At 35.3% G+C, this 21,203-nt stretch overlaps 1 protein-coding gene across 4 annotated transcripts in view; it reads left to right on the plus strand.

The window, feature by feature from the left end:
* Window positions 1-20,921, plus strand: part of BRD1 (bromodomain containing 1) — a 54,907-nt gene extending 33,986 nt beyond the window's left edge. For 3 of the 4 annotated variants that reach the window (XM_071552569.1, XM_071552570.1, XM_071552571.1), the window contains 5 exons: window positions 10,408-10,543; window positions 11,844-11,971; window positions 13,818-13,927; window positions 16,086-16,240; window positions 18,969-20,920. In XM_071552569.1, the coding sequence (XP_071408670.1) occupies window positions 10,408-10,543; window positions 11,844-11,971; window positions 13,818-13,927; window positions 16,086-16,240; window positions 18,969-19,152 (713 nt within the window). In that variant the 3' untranslated portion in view covers window positions 19,153-20,920. Of the gene's footprint in view, window positions 1-10,407; window positions 10,544-11,843; window positions 11,972-13,817; window positions 13,928-16,085; window positions 16,241-18,968 lie in introns of all 4 variants that reach the window. The other variant, XM_071552568.1, reaches the window with a different exon arrangement.
* The last annotated feature ends 282 nt before the right edge of the window (window positions 20,922-21,203 follow it).

Consider the following 21,203-nt stretch of genomic DNA (forward strand, 5'->3'; position numbering starts at 1 on the left):
TTCTGCTTTTTTGAGTGCATTCTTTTGAGTAAGTAACTTCATGAGCAATCCCTGTAGCTGAAAATGAATTAGTATTGCAGTTTGACTGGTATGAGTGTTAAATATCCTCAATTCTACTGGATATTTTAAAAGTTATTAAAAAGACTTTGTTTAATATGCAAAGCATTGAAATTTTTAAGTAGTTCAGAGCTGCGATGTCACATTTTTTTTTTTCCTTCTTACATGTTCATAACCCATGGAAGTTTTTGATATTACTTAAGAATGCCTTGTTTCTGTCCCTCACCATACTCGGTCTCCTCAGTGTTTCCCCCTTTTATGTCACTACTGTATTCTTAGATGAAGTAGTCCAAAGGAAGACTCCAAAGCTTATTTAGTTAAGTAAAACCACACCTACTTTGTTGTTTCATTATTCTCATAGACTGCTTTTATTTTGTTGTCTTGAATTACATTTGGAGTTGGTGTGTTTGCCATTTAGTTTCAAGAAAGACACATACAGGATCCACTGACACTATGGTGTCCTGTAGGTCATTGATTTTCATACGCAAAATAATGATTGAAATGATAGCTTTTTCCAGAAATAGGGGAGTCTTGAACAACATGACATAACCTTCAAAGAGGAAGCAGTTCGCTTTAATACTCTGACCTCTTCTACCTGAGTTTTTAAAGTATATGAAGCAATATTGTATTGAAATCTTAAATTTAAATATCCTGTTGCTCTAGTAGGCCATTATCGCAGATAGAACACATCTGTCTTCATAGGTAGCATGTGGAAACTGACAGCTACATAGTGGTAAGATGTGCTTAAAAGTTTCCCATGCATATTTTATGCATCTTGGGTTTGCTTTATATGGTATCCAGCAATTTCAAAAAGAAGATAGATTATTTTTACTTAGGAAGTTTTGGTCACATTACAGATTGATATATGATTCTTGAAGGTTGGGCAAATCTTAACTGTGACAAGTTCAGTGACCTTTTCAAAATATCAATTGTATACTTACCTTGCCCTTTTGTTACAATGATGAATCCTTTTTGTCAGAAAATAGCTGGTGCAGTTATTACATCTGAGACAGAATGACACTGATGAATGGATAGAAGGTAGATTTTATTAACCAGTAAAAATGTGCCTCTATCAGCTGTGTATAGATAAGATAGCAAATAGAACACATGACTGTTCTAAGAAACCTTTTAAGCATTGTAAAATGTTAGATTAAGTTCACGTGAAATTGTCAAGTATTCTTGGTGTTATCAGTCACCTTTAAGCTTTCATATTCTTGACCAAATATCAGTAATAGAAAATTTCAGGAAAACATATAATTTACTTAGTATTCTTGCTTCCAGCTACACAGGTTTTCTTTACAGAGAGTAATCAGGCATTGGAATGGGCTGCCCAGAGAGGTAGTGGATTCACCATCCCTAGAGATTTTTAAACACAGATTGGACGTGGCGCTGAGTGCCATGATCTAGTAAATGGACTAGAGTTGGACCAAGGGTTGGACTCGATGATCTCGGAGGTCTTTTCCAACCCATCGATTCTATAATTCTGGGATTCTATGATTTTATGGTATTCTAGTATTTCATTATTTTGGGGAATATTTATCTCATTTCTTGGCCCAGGTTTGACTTTCTAAAAAATTTAATGTCATAGTCCCCTATGTGCTTCATCTGTGACATTTAAGACTGTTTTTTCTGTGTGGTGCAGATGGTAAATAGGGAACTGTGACATTTATTGAAGGTATAAAAAAAATCAGTGAATTTTGAGGTCCACCCTATGCTTTTTATAAGTGTATTCTTAATTTATTTAAGAAGACATTTGCTATGGTATTGAGGCTGAGTGTAGATGACCTACCTTCAAATTCACAGGGTTAGTTGTCATGAAGTCCCCTGTTTCAGGCACATAAGGTACCAGAGTTGATCAAATCAACTCACCTGTTTGGAATATCATAGAGGAGGTTGAGTTGGAAGGGGCTTTTAAAGTTTGTCTAGCCCAACCCCTGCATACTCACCTACAGGTCTGACTTTTAATCCAGTGACTCCAACAACTTAAGGTTCTGAATCGGGTAGTCAAAAGTATCAATCACTTAAAGCCCATTCTGCTGTGAGTGGAGAGAGTGGAACAATTCCACAATATGATTATCTGGAAATTAATGTCTCTCAGAGTCAGTTTGTGCATGGGTTTGTGGTTTGTGGGGTTTTTTTTTTTACTTTCCCTCTTTTTCCACTCACTTAGAATAGATTATGTAGTTGCATGCACAGAGAAATGCCTTCCATAAAGAATAATTATGGTAGGATGTACCGTTTCACTGTGTCGTACATGGAGGCCAATATTTTGGGACTTTTTTAATTTGTAGCTCTCTTTGTGCTTCCCAGTGTAGAACCCAGACTTAGTTTCTTTGCTGTGCATAGGGGAAGTGTACACATTAAGATATCCCATACAAAGAAACATGTATTATGCAAGAACGGGTAAAATACTTGATACAAAGTTGGTTTTATTTTATTGCTACCAAAACAGTGTTCATTGGCAATGCCATCACTTTGACAGGTCATGCTATCCTAACATGATAATGCTCCCCTACTTTCATTTATCTTTTTCTTCTCCTCCCTTTTTTCCTGTTTTCTCAACCCAAAACACGTTCCTTCTGAAGCTGTAATAATAGTGTTGTCACTCAAAAATTACTTTCCAACAGCACGTCATTGAAAAAGAATGGAAACCAAAGCAGATGCTGAGAACTAACATTCAGATGATAAGCATGGCTAAATAACCAGAGTTCTATAAAAAAATTCTGTGTTGAAGATGAAAGTGTTTTAAGTCTGAGGGAAAAAACAACTATAGATTTATCTGATTAGAAACAAAGATATGAACATGCAGGTTCAGCCTTATTTTAACTCTTTTGTTCAGTGTTGCCTAAAAATAGCAACGCTGGGCTGGTATTTAATATCTCTTTATTATCTTCACTTAATGATGCATCAACCATTGTCGGGTTGACTTCATGAGCAGTCAAACATCTCATTTGGTCTTTGCAGCTCGTTTTTTATTGAAGCCAGGAAGACCATATTAGGATTGTAAGCACTGTTAGTTTTTGCTAGGGTGGAATAATTGTTTAGTATGATGTTGTGGTCTAAAAAGTTTCAGATCGTGCACTTCCTCAAGTACACTGCAAGCTGTCGTGGAAGGAGACTGTAAGCACTGGGTCTTACATACTGAATCACGTAAAGTTTTAATCTCCCTTTGTGAAATATCTCTCAAGGTAGAAAAGGCCTAGAAAACTAGGACCAGGAATGCAGCTATGTAACTTACTAGAGTAATTCCAAGACTTGCAGTTTATTGTGGTGTCCTGTATGTCATCTCAGGAGCAGCAAATCTCTGATAAACATCTCTGCCTTGACCTTTCTTTGTGGTAGCAACTTCAGTTTCATTTTCTGTTCCTTGTCCTAGAATAAGGTACAAATTGAGAACTAGATTTTCTAAATAGCTGTAAACAACAAATAAATGGTAAATTATTTGTTTTATTTTTAAGAGTAGGATGGCGGGACCTGCTTACATGTGAGAACTCAGAAGTTCTCTGTCTGTTTTCTTTTCTTTGGATACCATACCCAAAACTTGTATTCTCACAATTACCTGTAAACCCTTACTTTCAAAGACTAAAAAAATTGTATTGGGATAAAGGTCTGTGTAAAGTCCTGTAGATTTACAAAAGTTAGTTCCATTTTACAAAATGGAACGGCCTCCCTTTGTTGTAGGTCCTGCTGGGCTGCTCTGAAAGACTGTTGGCACTAGGTTTTTCATGCAATATGTAGATAAATAATTATCATGCTTTTTCATTCTGTAAGTTGATAATTAAAATAATCTTTATTGATTTAAATCTTTCAGAAATCTCCTAAGTTTTTTTCATTTATGTCAGAATTGTTTAGGTGAGAAAGTAGTAATCTTCAAATGAAAAATGTGTAAGAAAGTTTGAGTTTTTTCTAAAGAATCTTTGCTGTTCATGTTTATGTTAATTCAGTAAAAATGTTTGAAAAAAATATCCTGATCTTAAAAGCGCTTAAGTAGATTTTGGTCCTGAATATTACTGACTTTCTGTAGTAATTTCTTGGATCCTGAATGGCATTCCATTGATGTAGGTGTGATTCAGGCACTTTAAAGCTTGTATTTTTACAAACACAAAACACACACAGATGAATCATGAATTATATAAACCAAAGTTGAGTTAAGAACTCAGTTTGTAAAGTTTGTTTTAAATTCTTCAGGTTTTGTGTGTGCAGTTTTTAATGGTATTTTCTACTATACACTGCTGTCTTTACCACTGGAACAGCTGATACTGACTTAGAAGAATTTGTAAAAATTTTTTAAGAAATATTTCTGCTTGTATGCTCTATTTTCCTTTCAGAGTTTTCTGGAATATTTTCTTAGTCCTCCATCAGTGTTGCCTCCCACTTGCATATTTTAAAATATCTTGAACAATCATCCTACAGTACAGTGATCCTATTGTAGTGCAGAGTAACATACAATCCTTATGGAGGCAGTAGCTGTGAAATGTTGATTAGTTTTCTGTTGTGCAAATCAGATTCTGCTGTTGTAGCAGAGTCTCATCTGATTAGCCAGAGACACTTCTTATTTCCAGATTTGAAGAAAATTAGTAATTACAGGGTGAATTCTTAAGCATTCTTTTGGAACCCATCAAACCCGTTCATGGAGCCACTGAACTGTTCTCATTGTGTTACTTAAACCTTCAAAGGTGAAAATTTTCTGGTTAGGATCTTGAAAGCTGCTGCTCTTTAGTGTGTATGTGCCACATCATGGGCTCAGATTGAGCTGTCTTTGCTGTCCTTAGCCATGACCAAGTTTTAGCAAGTTCGTAAAGCTTTATTTTCAAGGGGACCCTTCACACCAGATTTCATAGTCTTTCATAGTCTTTTCATAGCTGGCTCCTATTTTGTGTGCATACTGAAGACTGTTTTAAGCACTGTAAACTTTTATATGCTTAGACATTCACCTGTGTATTCTGAAAAGAAGATTTGTGTCTAATATTCTTATAACACTCCACAATTTACTGTTCAAAGTAGACATTTATAGGATTACTCTAAGGTTCATTAAAAACTTTGTGGATGCCTTCCTGTTGCTGCATTATGCCCATTTGCAAGGTTTGCATTTTTAAGAATACAGTAGCTTCTGATTATTTATTACCTTAAAGTTTTCCTTTATACTCTCTATGCATACCTATACATATAAATCCCTTCAAGGCAGTGACATCCCATTTCTTCTGGATGTATTTTTAGATACATTTCTAAACCATATTCTTGATGCATATCTTGCATGTGGAGGTTGTGTTCTGTGCTTTCTATGACTTTCAGTATTTTCTTTTTCAAGAAAGAGGCCTGAATCAAAGTGAAACTTTTTATTTAGATTGTCCCTTTTGAAACTTTAGCTGAATATTAGTGTTAGAATACATGGAACTCTTGCGTCATTCTCACTGTCTCTGGACAGTGCTGTAAGGATGGCTTATTTATTTGAAAGCTCTGTTTCCTTTCAGAGAGACTTAATGGCTTTTTCACTGTCTTCCAGGTTCTCATATTAACTAATATCATGCTGGGTATTAATCTCTTTGGATCCTAATTATTTTCTATTGTCCTCAACATGGAATGGAATTCAATTAAATGATCCTTTTGGAACGCAGAAAGACAATTACATTTGAAGTAATTATTTTGGATCATATTGGAGACATCAGCCATCCTTAAAACAAAAAACAAATAGAAATGAACACTCTTGGAGGAAGTCTTTGACATATATGAAACTATGCTCTTCATTCAATATATTGCCCCATTTCCGTAAGTTACAAAGTTGTACGTGTTGTAGTATATGTGACACAGATTGGTCGCAGATTTGTACCAGTCACAGCCTTCTTATTCCCCAGAATATGTTCAGTGAGAATAGATTAGTTAAGAATGCTACATATCCATCCTCTTCCCTTCCCCCAAAAAACAGTGTCATCTTCCTTGGAGAAGTGAAATACACAAAAAAAAAGTTTATTTTAATAAAATACACATTTTCCTTTAATAGATATATATATTTTAATAAAGACTAATGCCACTGGTTCTGGGTAAGTGCACAAGTCAGGACTTGAGTAGTCCTTACTCGATAAGATGAACCTAAGTAGTGTTATGTAAATGCTGGTGCCTTGTGTGCAGTCGTTTTTTGAATGCTCACAATTATTTTAGTGGTTGCATTTTAGCCATCCAGTTCTAGTTTTAGTGTATTACTTCTTACATTTGGATATCTTTGGTTTTGCATTAAGCATAATAAAGTTTTAATTGCTTTAGAATAATTTTTTACAGATTTGGCTTCTTATTTTTGCTTCAGCAGAACTGTAAGATGTGATTACAGTCTGAAAAGCACAATTCTGTATTCTCTGGCAGCGTTTTGTAAATTCATGGAGCTTGTTTTGCTGCTCGTTGGTCTACCCTGAGTCTTGTTCTTCCATCTTTTTTTCCAAACTTCTTCTGTGTTTTGGGAATTACACTGTTCTGCTTCCATTAATTTGGTATGGGCAACAAGATTTTAACTTGCTTGATGTAGGAAGTCGGTGAAAGTTTTAACTGCAGTTTAAGAATAACCTGCTACTGTTGAGGAAAAGTTAAAACTTTTCCTGATAAAGTTTTCAGCAGAGACCTGTGGAGAAGTATGAAGCTGATCATCTTTGCCTTACTTTTTCTTTTGTCAGCATTTCTTTATTTTTAAAATGGTTGTGTTATGTGCAGTGATTGACAAGGCAGTAAATTTTCCATGTAAATTGAAGTTCAGCTGAAGATTACAAATGGCAGTAACTCTACATTTAAGATTGATAGAGGACTTTTTTATTTGTGAATTCCTCCTTTTTTAATTGAAAAAAGTTGAGCTTCGCCTCTGAGAGTGGACTGATTTTTTGAAGAAACGTAGGAACAGAGGGGAAAAGGAAAAGTAATTATCCTCTAATGAAAGGTTTTTAGTTTGATCTTTAGGACTTTTTATGGGAGGGAGTCAGTCAGTGGTGTTGGTGAGGAAGTATGAAGTTCAGTACCTGACATAAAGTTTCTCTCTGACTATAGAGAAGACTCATGTGGTCAAACAGATTCATGATCTTTTAGAAAGTTGCAAGCAGGATGAGTTACTTCTCACAGGGATTTTCTTTGTTTGACCTTCTTAGCAATATCTACTGATTCAATAAAATGCAAATTCTTTAAAGCAAATGGAGATCTTCTCTAATCTCACTTATTCTAGCAGCTGCAGGACATGGAAAGTTTCATGATTCATGGGAGAAAAGAGTTTTGTAGTGATCTAAAAGAAGCTGAATTCCAAGCTGTGGCATATAAATGTAGTAGATCTGATTATTTTTGCACATCCGTGCAACTACCATAAAGCATTTAGATTTTATTGCCTGGTCTACAAGGTCACTTGAGAACTGCTGCATCTGTGACTAGATATGAGTGTGTTTTGTTTTAACTAAGCACTGAGATCTTCCTTTCTTAAAATAATGCCTGTTCCGTACAATTTCTGAAACGTGAACTGGATAAACTTGAGTCTCATTAATTGTGTAAGCTCCTGTCATTTGGGCTTGATACTCAGGAAAATTACTCTTGCTGATGACCTTACATGTTCTTTGTTTTTCACACTTCCATCAGCAAGAGAGAAATATGGCTGAGAGGCTCCAAATTCTTTTGCACTTTAATATTCCTTATTTGTCAGAAATTTTGGAGGTCTTTTTCCCTGCTCATCATAGTATACCCCTAGCTGGCAACCAACTACCACCCAGGCACTCATTTCCCCACTTCTCCCTCCCCCAGTGGGGTGGGGAAGAGAATCAGAAACAGATAGAACCCAATGATTGAAATAAGAGTAATTTAATAATTGAAACACAGTTAAGTATAATAGTAATAATAGTAGGAAAAAGAGGAATAAAACCGAAGAGAGAAAAGTAATGCACAGTACAGTTGCTCACCATCCACTGATCTATGTTTAAACTAGAATAAGACTGGACAGCCACTGTAGAGAACTGTCTTCACAGTTGCACATTTCTGTTGCATCTCTTGTTTCTCAATATCAGCAATCAGGCGATCACATGCTTGCTTTGTCTAGTGCATTGCTGAAAACTAGTTCATTACCATGACCACATATTTTTCGGGACTGACATGGTGACAATGAGAAGACACCATTGCAAGGGACTGAGAGCAGTAAGATGTCCATTCTGGTGACAACACAGTCCTAAACTGATTGAAGTAATAAAAAATATGAAACCTTTTTGCTCTAGGTGTACATGTACATACAGAGCTAGTATATGTAGAGATAAGTACCTAAGTCTTACTTAGCTTATAAATGGTTAAACATGCTCTTACAAGCATAAACCAGGTATTTCCTTCCATTTTCACAATTCATTGGGAACCTGAACTGTGCTCTCGTTCTCGCAACATTAATGATCTGTCTTTAAGTTTAAAATTCAGTCTGTGATTTGATTTGTTTCTGCTTATGGCTGATTCACATTAGCTAGATGGCTGAATGATAACTTGAGTAATGTGTCTTCAGCTTGTGGCAGGATTACAACAAAACAGTTCATACCCCTTACTTGAAAAATAAATCTGACAGGATATTGAAGAATAAAAAATAGTTATTTGCAGAGACCTAAGAGATTTCCTTCACAGAATGTTTTTTTCAGCTTTTCATTTCACATGCTATGTAAAGTGTACTGTCATAGTGTATAGGGGAATTTAAGCTTTCTCATAAAGTATGTTCTTTTGGCAAGTCTCCATATAGTCTAGGACTGAACTCCTTAATCTCCAGCTATTTTTACTGAATTTCTGATAGTGAAAACAAGGTTAATGAAAAGCATGTAGCTTGGTGCTTGACACTCAGGACAATACTACCTTTATAATTTTTCTTCTGTAAGAAATCAAAGGCAAATACAGGAGTTTCAAACCAGACTCCTAAATTAATGTTTTCATTGCCAATTAAGGGACAATGAAAGAGAATGCTTATCTTTAAATCTTTCAGAACATTGAGTAAATTCTCCTTTTTCTCTTATAAAATCTAAAATTGTGTTTATAATCCAAATGGAAGGTCTCCTGGGGTGGAGGGCAAAATCCCTTAAGTTGCTGGATTGCACAAAGTATCTTGCTACACTCAAGATTCTTAGTTGTCAGCCTTCTTTCTGGAGATCTTTGTAACAAACAGACTGGAAGGATTAAACTTAATAAAGGAAATTCTGCCATAATTGTTTTATCCTGCAATGCTCTGTGGAGGGGCACCTGAAGTTACATAACCTTATGTGCCTGTGTCTGAATGTACAAAGATCATAAGGACCTTCAAGATTTTGGTAATAGGATGGCTGGGATGGGTGGCTCACTCTTGCATTGTGGGAGGCATGCTCAGAATTGAATTTGTGTTAAAGTTTTGTTCTCTTTGTAGCCTACAATTTGCAGTAGCTGACTGCAGGCTGGTACCATTGCCTTTAGCCAGTGCATTTCTGATGATTAAATCTAGAGTCTCTGTTGGATTCTTCACTTTTTAGTTCTAGTGTCCGCACCCATACACACCCCCACGCACATTCTGGAAAGTCTTCAGACTGCTATCTTAAGTTTCTTTTTGTTTCTTTAATCTAGTACAAAAATGGCTTAGTAAGAACTATACTGTTTGTGAATTAGCAAACCCAGGGCAGGATTGTTTGACAGCATCCCATCAAATCAGTAGCTTTCATAACAATTATGGAATTAAAATGTAATATCCTTGGATGTATATAAACTTGTTCCAGGGAAAGGCTAGTCAAAAACAGCAACATGGATATTATTGATTGTTGGTCACAGAAAACAGAAATGATCATGTCAGTCTGAATTCATTAAAATGGAAAGACTTCCAGGAAGAACTGGACAGCATTGTGAGGAAATCCATACCAGTCTTTACTTCCACTGTTTGAAATGTATTTTCAATATTTCTTGGCTTAATGACTATATTGTTTTATTCAAATGGGTCTTGTCTTACCCTGGTAATTCTGCCTGGTTTATAACATTTTATTTTCTTGAGGTTTTTTTCTACTCAGCTTCTGCAGCCTGACTGTCTTAATAGTTGAAAACATTACATACAAAGACTGATTTGATACTCTTATTTGTCATTTCCCATATTATAATCTTTACTCTGTTGTTTTTTGACGTTTTTTTACATTAGCTAAATGTTCCTTCTGCCTTTAAAATCTGGACAAGAGGAACCTTCTATTTATAATACTGTGTTTTGAAATCAAGTACTTTGTTAATATTCATGTTCTTTTTCGTTACACCAAAATAGTTGAAGTACAGAACAATAATGATACATTGTGTGAATACAAAAAATTATGAATGAAAGTGGTACAGTTTCCAGTTTGATGCAGGGATTTTTTTTATGTTATGCTGTAGGTCTGTCAAATGGATTTGGAGATGAAAGTAAAGAGAGAGCATTAGATGATACTCCAGGAAGAAAAGTTGAACCTCGTCGCCGCTGTGCATCAGAATCTAGTATTTCATCTAGTAACAGTCTGTTGTGTAACTCAAGGTAAAACTGAAAATATGAAATATAAATTTGAGACTGAAAATATCAGTTTTATATATTGCTTGTGACCCACATTGGAGTGCATGGAATACATTGCATAAAATTTGGAATAATGTACATTTCAGTTTTCTCAGTTGTGTGTTGTATCTGAGACATCTTAAAGCATTGCTGATATTCTTTTGTTGAATTCAGGTTATTGCATATGCAGGCAGTTCAACTTTATAACTGACTATGCTTCTCTTTCTCAGTATAGATACATACACATTTTGTGCATATAGTATCTTGCTTTAATTATCTTCCTCATCCTGAACACTAAAAATAGGCATGTTTATTTTGGTGAGGGGACCAGAAAAGCAACTTAGGATGCAGAGTCTAACTTTGGAACTGTAGGTCGTCAGTCTGTGGTTTACTTGCTCATTACTGGCTAGTTACTGCAGTGATGATGGCACCTGCATGCCAACTACTGACTTTCTCTCTCTGAAGTCTGTTATTAAAAGACAGGACTCTGAGTGGCCAGGTCTACCACCATTGATAAATATATCTCCATCACCAATAGTGTATGTTCCAAAGGAACAGTAATCTCTGGGTAAAAAGTAGCTGTCTCCAGTCCTGGACTATGAGGATGGGTCATACAGAAGAGGATAGGATGCATCTGTTAAGAGAAAAAAAGAAGGCTTTAATCATTTGTTCCAGTTAAAGGAATAGTATTAATGCAGTCGTGTCAAACAGGCTTTCAGAAGAGGGACAAAGACAATTTAACGTTGCATCTCTTTTAAATGTGATATTCTAGATCAAATTACCAGTATAACTGCTGTTCAAATTCTGTTATTTCTTAAAGGAAATTCAAGTATTCAGAGGAGAAATTTTACCGTTTTGTATATAGACATTTTACAATTCAAAAGACTTGAATTTGTAGTGAAAAATTAAAGAGACAATAGTTGTGTTTCCTATGTAGTAGAACTGTTGGAGCAGAGGGGACATGTTTCCATTTACCCAGTATACACTGTAACACTGGAGGATAGAGCAGCTTCTGTCATGTGCACATCTCTCAACCTGTACAGCAGTTGAGGTGCAGTTGCATACCATTTATCTTTTGCTGATAACCAGGCAATTCTGTGCATGAAAAATAATCCGGGGGTTGGCTTTTACATTGTTGTTTATATTTGTTACATAACATTTTTTTAGGACTTTCTGCTCTGATTTCACTCTGTCCTGATGAAATTTAAATTCTTTTTCAAAGTTTTGATTTATAATGAACAATGTTAATTATCAAGTAATGGTTTTAATATTCATACTTTTGTAGTTTCAGCCTGCCAAAGTGTGGTAAAGGTAAACCTGCCCTGATACGGAGACACACACTGGAAGACCGAAGTGAATTAATATCATGTATTGAAAATGGAAACTATGCCAAAGCAGCAAGAATTGCAGCTGGTAACTATAAATACTTGTATTCTTAATAGTACTGAATAACTATAATTTTGTCCATTTATTTGACAGATTCTAGCATTCTTATTTTCACTGCTTAAATACATGAGGCATTCTGAAATATTGTTGATACTGTTGATTGTTTAAAGACACTTAGAAGAATAATACCTGATTCTGATTTTGATAAATTGTCTCTCAGAGCTTGAGGAATTTTAAAAGAGGGTTTGAAAGAAAAAGAAAAGATGAGGTTTCTTTTAGTGATGTTGTAAAAGAAAACTAGTAATCATGTGCACGAGAGTACTAACCTGCTATTACCACATGGAATAAATTCTGACTGGGAAAAATTCTGAGATTCTTACTGTACACACCTGAGAACTCTCTCAGTCTGGCTGTATGCATCCTGTCAGATTGTGTATGACCTCCTACTCAGCATTAAAATACCATTTTATTTGCAATTGAAAATAGCGTAGTTTTTTCTTGTTAGCTGTCCTGAAGAAGAGGATTTTGTACTGTTTTTATGTACCATACAGTTCTACATCCGTATTTTTCAAAATAGTCTCTGAGTGAAGGATGCATTGATCTAAACAGTCATGGCTTTTTCTAACTGGCATGTGAATACTTTATAAACTGTTACTAATAGAGCAGAGAAACAGCTACTTGTGGAGAAGATTGAACCAGTTCTTTTTTAAGTCATCACTTTAAACACTTGTTCTTATAAAGTATTTTTGTAATGCTGAGGTAGAACATGCATCTGCATGCCACCTTTCATTATAAATAAGCAATGCCCATTTTAAATGGGAGTGGATTGAGAAGAATTGAGGAATAAATTATATTTTGACAAGTAAAGAGCTACTTCTATCAAGCATTGCCTTACTGCTAAGAGAAAAAGCAACTGCAACCACTGAACTTTATTTTGGTACCACATTTCCCTGTACAGGAAGTTCCCCCTCATCTTTACAGCATGTCATCTTTGATAACCTTCTCCCCTTTGATAACCACACTCAGTTCCATCTTGAGGGTATAACTCACTGTCTTCTGCCCAGCCTCTTGACTGTATCCCTCTGTGTCTAGGGAGCCACTTGTGGTTTTGGTCAGCTGAAAGGCTTAAACCTGTCTCAGGCTTCAATCCTGTGGTGAGCAACAGAGAAGAAAATGAAGCATTCTGGTATAAGTGTGCAGTAACATAAACTCAGTTGTCTGTTATGCTGTTTCATGACAAGAAATAAAACACTAGGAGCAGCTGCTTCCTGGAACCCTCTTAATCTTTTTGAACTTTGCTGCAGGAAAGGGCAGGGCAGAGAGACCAAAAGGGCCTGTTAAAAGTAAATAGAAATTAAAATGCAGGTTAGAACTTAGGCATAAGAACAGACAGGTGTACCAGACAAGCATTTTTAAGTTATCAAGTGCTTATCTCCCTATGGATATCCAGTACTTTGGAAACATACTATGCAACTTGCATCTTCAAAATCATCACCTCTTTGACAGGATCATAGTTTTAAAAGAAACTGGTTATATGGAGTATTGTAATTTTACATTTTCTTTTGATCTTTATCAAAGGGAAAAGATTATTAGAATTTGGCAAATGCTTCCTAAGAACTAAGATGTTTTAAGATATGCTGTTTCTAGAAGTGTCTAAACCCTTGTTCCTTATCTATAGGCTTAGATTAAAGTACTAGTATCATGTAAAAAGCTGTTATGACTACTGTCTGCTTTTTATTGGTATGTGTGTGAAAGGTGGTTTTGGTATTTGGATTCTAATGATCATGAGCTGTTTGAAGAAACCAAGAACTGCAGAAGATTTGTCTGAAGTTTTGTTCTGGAACATTTTAATTTTATATTCATTTGTTTTTAGAAGTTGGGCACAGCAGTATGTGGATTTCAACTGATGCTGCAACATCTGTTCTTGAGCCTCTAAAAGTAGTATGGGCCAAATGCAGTGGATATCCCTCTTACCCAGCTCTGGTAAGTACACAGCTTCTCATGAGTACACTAGTAAGGATACTGTTTCTGGTCTGAAAACACAATACATGAACTTAATTGACCATGACTTATTTGACCATTTCCATTTAGATTGAATAAAGGTGGCTTATTCTGCCTGCTTTACTGTGCATTGTGAAAGAGTGAAAGTGAGAAAGTTCATGGGTTGAGATAAAGATAGTTTAATAGGTAAAGCAAAAACCAAACAAGCAAAGCAAAACAAGGTATTCACTAATTCCCATGGGCAGACAGGTGTTCAGTCATCCCTAGGAAAGCAGGGCTCCATCACATATAAGGATTACTTAGGAAGACAAACATCATTGCTCTGAATGTCCCCATCTTTCTCCTTCTTCTCCCATCTTTATATACTGAGCATGATATGCCATATGGTATGGAATATCCTTAAGGCCAGTTGGTCTCCGCTGTCCTGGCTGTGTCCCTTCTCAACTACTTGTGCACCCCCAACCTCCTCACAGGTGCAGTAGTGTGAGAAGCAGAAAAAGCCTTGGCTCTGTGTAAGCGCTGCTCAGTAATAACAAAAAGATCTCTGTTTTATCAACCTTGTATTCAGCACAAATCCAAAAGATAGCCTCATGCTACCTACTGTGAAGAAAATTACCTGTATCCCAGCTTAAACCAGCACACTCATCCCAGTCATCTTTGTTTCTGCATTATGTATTATTTAAAGGATCAATTGAACAAGTATTTGATAGACATTTTGTTAGTGCTGGAATTATATTTCTGCTGCAAAATGAATATAGAAATACTCTTAATTCTGTAGTTCAGTAAATAAACAAAACACTCATAGAGTTGGAATAAACTGACTGAAGCCAGCTGTGAATGATGTACTGGAAACTAAAGCTGTTGTGCTCAAGTTATTACAGGAGAAAGATACATAGTTCTACTTACATCAGAGCTTGCAGAGAAAATTTTGTTTCAGTGTTTGGCTTCAGGCATTTGGGGTTTATAGCAACCATACACTTTGACTTGGTTTATATAGTCAACTGGACAATCATGACTGTTCTAATGTATGTGGGCTGAGGACATCAGGAAATGTAGTCATACACTCAGGTTAAAACCTCTGGAGGTGACATTCAGAGCACTTGAGTTGAAGTGCCCTCAGTGAATGACTCAAACACCCCTCAGTCAGATGCTGAAAATTTGATTATTTGATTGTCTCCTGAATGGTGTTGCCACTAAATTTAAGCGATCAAGACCAAAGGGCTCCTTTTCTGCCCTTTCCTTTATGTCAGCACTGGTGTTTCCGAGAGTGGAATGAGTTCATTGAGGAATTAAACCTCAGTCAAGAGAAGAAAGTTCTTCTGATTTCTACAAGCTCCCCACAGTGATATCTTTCTGTTCATTTAGTTCCTATAATCAGTTTACTGTGGATTATGGTTGAAGCCAATGTGGATGCTAAAAATCCAACAGGAGGTTGTAGAGTAGGAGACGGGTAGAGCAGGCATGGAGTAACATAACCCTTCTTTGGTGGAAGCTGAGCATTTAATAATGCTGTGATCAGCTTACAAAGTTTTTCCATCAACATGATTACTTTAATGTTAGCACCATATTCCCTCCTTCCTAAACTTACGTTGAGGAAGAATTTGTGACTGTAACTGCATGTTTTGCTGAAGACCGAGTCATTAAATTGGATATGCAATGTGATGCAATCTTTTTGTTTGTTGTTTTTTGGTGGCTTTTTTTTTTAATTTTTTGCTCCAGATTTGGACATGGAGCTTGTATTTTGCAGAAATACTTACAACTTAACATATGTTGTTTCCTTAAGATATATGAAATTCAGACCCCAAATTTGAGATCAGTTATGGCTTTTAGAAATCCTGGTTCTCATTCTGAAACCTGCTTGTTAGTCTCAAAGTTGTACTAAGTGGAATTCAGATGGGACTTTAAGAAGAACTGATATGGGTAAAAACCACTTTTTTCAGTGTTTTCAGTTAAATTTGCCACTATGCCTCCACCATGCCTATTCAGCTTGTGTCAAAAAGTTGTGTGTAACACAAAGTCAGTTTATATGCAGTGGCTGTTTAATTTATGATTCTTTCTCCTTAACTTTATTTGTAATACCTTGTTAGAATAGATTATGTAGTTTTAAATATTATGAACTGTCCTTTCTTCTGTCTTATAGATTATTGACCCTAAGATGCCTCGTGTTGCTGGCCATCACAACGGTGTTACTATACCAGTGCCACCTTTGGATGTACTGAAAATCGGAGAACAAATGCAGACCAAATCAGATGAGAAACTATTCCTAGTACTATTTTTTGACAATAAAAGAAGTTGGTATGTTATTGAAATGTATTGTTTGATGCAGTGATTTAAAATTTTAAGAATCTGAACCTTTACTCTAGAAGAAAATTGAAACATTATCTTTGCATGGAAATAATTCTTGTGGAACTATAAACTAATGTTAAAATTTCATATTTGAGTCTATTTTTGGACCAAGGCATATCATGACTGAAAGATATCATTTTATAGTCAGTTTGGAAGAAAATAATGTAAGTCATTAAATAGTTTTTTGATTTTGAGTACAAGCTGATTTCATTTATTGACCTGATAAAATTGCTTCTTTGGCTAAACAGATTTTTTAAAGTTAATATTCTAACATTTATCTATATGTTCCTTCATTATTACTTTATGAATAACAATACTTTCCCCCCTAGTCTGCTCAAGTATGTTTTCTTTGAATTTGTAACCTCAGTTTAGTTAATTTTATTAATATTTTTATAATTCTTCATTAATAGTTTCATTTGAAGTTCTTAACCCTTTCTAAATTTTTTCAGGAAACCTTCCATTTTTTCATTTATTTCAGTATCAGCAGTATGCTATGTGGAGCCTGAAGGGGGATAATTCATGCAATAAAATATTCTCTTTCCCTCCCCCATGGTCTTTTGTTTTGGTGGGTTGGTTTTTTGGAGGTGGAGGCTGGGAAAGCAGCTAGGGGTTTTTGGTGTATTTTTCTTAGGGTTGTTTTAGGGTTTTTTTTTGCTAGACATGAAAGCTTCTCATCTGGCTTTCATCAAACTGTGTATTTCTTTTCTGTGTTCTTCATAATCCCTTTTCTCTCTGGATTACCATACATGTCAGGCTAGCTGTAAATACTTTCATGTCTTAGTTTTTCTCTTGATTTTGCTTACTTTCAGGTATCAGTTTCCCCTTTAGCGATTATATGTGATGTCTAGTGATGCTGCCATTCTCCTGACTCACTCTATGCTACTGCACTATCACCTAAACAAATTCCTAACTAAAATTTGTAGCTGATGTTTGTTCCTCTGTCCTCTTAGATCCTTTGGCATAATCTCTCTGTTCTTCAGTTATTTTCTTAACTAATTGGTACTTCTTCATGATCATTATTGTTCAGTTGCAGAGGATTCCCTGAGATCCTGCATTCTTCTGCCTTTGTTTATAGAGAATATCTGCATTTAAATATGCTCATCATTCTGCTTCTCTTCTTGGTATCACAAGTGTAATGCTTGTTCTTCCTTGCCACTTTCTTAATAATTGCTGTGATTGTTTCTTGATCTGGGGAGTCCTCTCAAGCTTAAACCTTTCTGATTCATCACCATATATGCATATATGCAGGTGGTCCTAAACTGTGCAGATATTGTGCAAAGTTGTCTCTAATGGATACTCTGCACAGGTGGCAAGAAAAAGCTCAATACTTTTTCCAGCCCCTTTCCTCTCATCCCTTCCACCATCACTCCACTAACATTTTTGGTAATGGTTCTTTTAGACTGAGTTTTTTTGCACTCTTAACTCTTCCTCTGTTGTGTCTCTTATAGTCCTGAACCCCTCTCTGTGATGTTCATTTATTTATAGGTTGTATGTCACCTTCAGTCTGTGATAGCAGTGTCTATAACCTATGGATTTTCAAATAGTTGTATTTGTTCTTCTTCACTGCTTGCATCTGGAGGACTTGGCAAGCTTTCTGTTAAAAATACCTTATTAAAACTGATAATGGTTAGACTGCTGTTTTTCGTGCTGTTATCATACTGTTCTGTGTCCTTGTACTGACTCTCCACATTTTGTTTCAGTATCTGTGCTCAGTACAATGAGGCTGTAGTTTAGAGTGCTTTAAGTAAAAAGTATTTCTATAGCCAATTTTACTCATTTAAAAAAATACTCAAATAAAATGTTTGATGTCAGACTTTACTGATTGCCAGTTGGTTCAGCTGCAAATGGTCTCTCAAACTGGCATTTTTAAACAGAAGGAGGGCTTCTGCCATTTGTAGGTTTGGGATTGCAGACTACAGTAACATACAGTAAACAGATATTCAGTAATTTACCTAATTTTTGTTTTCCTTGATGTCTGTAATTTAAGAAGACAGGATTACAATAAACATCTATGAAAATGAAGTAAATTTAATTTATTCTTTCAAAGTAAATATTTAGAATGCTTTTTCCTTAAGTAGAAGAGCTTTTTCCCTTATCACTCCTTTATGCCAAGAATTTCAAGATATTTATGGAGCTTAGAACAGAAAAGTACCCTGAATATGGAGTTAGTGGGATTTCATACTGTGGGGTAAAAGCATGCTAAGCAGAAACTCCTTGCCAGTTTAGCTTTTCCCATAAAGACCAAATCGAGATGTCTTAATTATAAGGCAAAAATTGATCATCTGAAAATTCCTTGTAATAATGGAAATGAAAGAATGAGGAGAAACAATACTCTGTCAGGTGAATCTTAAGCTATGTCCGTTGTTAGCTGCTGCTGCCTGTTCTTAAACTGCAACAATATTTTAGGCTAATTTTCTCAGTTGATGCTTAATCATTAAATACATATCATTGAATTGGAATGTATTCTATGTTTTGTGGAAGAGACTTTCTTAATATTTCATGTTCTCTAAATATTTAAGGCAAGTAAGTACTGTCTTAAAAGGTATTGTATCATTTTGTTTAAGACTACAAAGCTGATCTGCTGTATGAGCAACACAGAACAGTAGCCCTGACATTTCTGGACAAATGTCTTCATTTTATTCTGTATTTAACAGATTTCTTTTACCATTTTTTACAGGCAGTGGCTTCCCAAATCCAAAATGGTTCCCCTTGGGATAGATGAGACCATAGACAAGTTAAAAATGATGGAAGGACGTAACTCAAGCATACGAAAAGCAGTGAGAATTGCTTTTGATCGAGCTATGAATCACCTGAGCAGAGTCCATGGAGAACCAGTCAGTGACTTCAGTGATATTGACTAACAGAGATTCTAGTAAAGCATGAAAAATACCACACAGACTTGAACTCTACTAATGAACCTCTTTGTCTAAAAGAATGTATTGAAGATACAACCCCTTAATTGTTTATTCAGTGGCTGAGTTCTGCAAACTTGAAATAGTTGAGCAATTCTTCTAAATCACCATTGCCATATTGATTAATTATTTTATTGTGTTGTAGATTGGAGGATTTTCCACTAAACCTGTTAAAATGTCTTGTTCATAGTGTTCATAATTGTACATAAATGTATATTCAACACTTAACTTATTCTGATTTTAGAACTAGCTCTTTAATTCCTTTTATAATTTTGCTGGGGAGGGAGTTGGTTTTTGTTTCCCTGCTTTTTACCTTTTTTTTTTCTTTCTGAGGTTAAGCTACCTAAGCACCATCTTCCAGCTTAAGGTGTTTAGTGGATCTTAAAGCCTAATATCAAAATGGCATCAAATATATGTTTGCCTAAGTCATATACAGTATGGTGCTGCTTGTATCATTTCTTCCTTGGTCTGTAGCTTCTGAAAAAGACTTCTGAATGTTTGTGTAAATTGTTGCTCTTTGCACAAAGTACCACATATTTAAGATTGATGTAAATTTACAATTACAAATATGTATTTTAAGAAAGGAAGTTGCATTATTTTGGAGGGTACTTTGTGAGAAAGACATCAATAAAAATTATACTATGTACATCACTTGCAAATCACCAAAAACACTCCATTGTTGCCCAAAATAACTTGATTGTTTTTGTTTTAAACAAACACGGCTTAAAGCCTGCAAGCACATTATTTCTTTCAAAACCATATCCCATTTATCTCCCATTGATTTAATTTTGTTGATATGTGTGCCTCCCTGTGTTTATTTATTGTAGAAAATGTATTAATTTGCTTTATAATGAAAAATAAAATTGACAAATATATTGATATGCATTTTTATACAGGCACATGAGAAGACAACTTGCTTTGGGAGAAAAATGTATTGGAAATTGTATAAAATAACTTGATGGTTTGTGTGTAATTTGGTTTTTTGGTAACTTGTAATCTTTGGTTTCCAATGAGGGGATTTATGTAACTTTTAATTTAGAACACTTTGGTAGCAATAGAAACTTTGGATACATTTTTGTATGGTACATGTGATGTATATAGAATTAGTACTTTATTTTTATTTTTAAGAAGTAAAGCATTATGTTTGGGCAGGGGGAAGAAGGAGGGTGGGTTTCCAGAACTGCATTTTTATATTAAAAAGAAAAAAAATAAAGTCAAGATATTGATTGTTGTAGCTACTTTATTCCTACCTTCACTGAGATATTGAATTTGTAACAATGAAAATGGCAAGGTATGTTTGCAATGTGATTTATAATGGCTCCATTATTTATAAATGCACTGTGTTTGAACTCTTTTGCAGTGATATCGTAAATACTGTACCGAGTTATATAATATGAAACACCAAATAATGCATATGAATGCACGAAGTATTTATGCCCAGCTTTTTTATAAAGGATTAGCAAATACAGCAAAACCAATACTTTTTAAATCTTTTTTTTAAAACTTCATTGAATAGCATTCTTCATTGTTAAACCTGCTTGAATCTTTATTTTAAAGGGACAATTACTTTTTAAATAGTTTTTAATGTTTTTATTCTCTATTGTTTGTAATACCCCCGTAGAAGCTTGAAATAAAATTTCTTTCTCAACTGTAAATTTTGTCCTGAATTTAGCCCCTGAGATTTTGCTGTAGTGCCCATTTGCTTACTCATGACTGAGCTGTTGCGGAGGCACTAGGTCAAGAAGCTGATTCTTCTCTTGTGGCAGTATCATCATTTACTGAGCCTTTTGATGGTAGGTATTCTGGTTAGTGGGACCAGTTGCCTTGGTAGACTCTGGTAATTAAAGTTGAGTTGGATAAATTTCATACATGATTGAGCAATTAGTCTTCTCAGTCTTGACAGTACATGCAGCTTTAGGGTGAACAGTGATGGCAGGTATTGTGGAAGGACCATCATTGAGCTGCACCGCTCTTGTGGCTGTAACAGCCACATCAGGTAG

The sequence above is a fragment of the Pithys albifrons genome, chromosome 3 (genome assembly GCF_047495875.1).
Source record: "Pithys albifrons albifrons isolate INPA30051 chromosome 3, PitAlb_v1, whole genome shotgun sequence".
Classification (NCBI taxonomy): domain Eukaryota; kingdom Metazoa; phylum Chordata; class Aves; order Passeriformes; family Thamnophilidae; genus Pithys; species Pithys albifrons.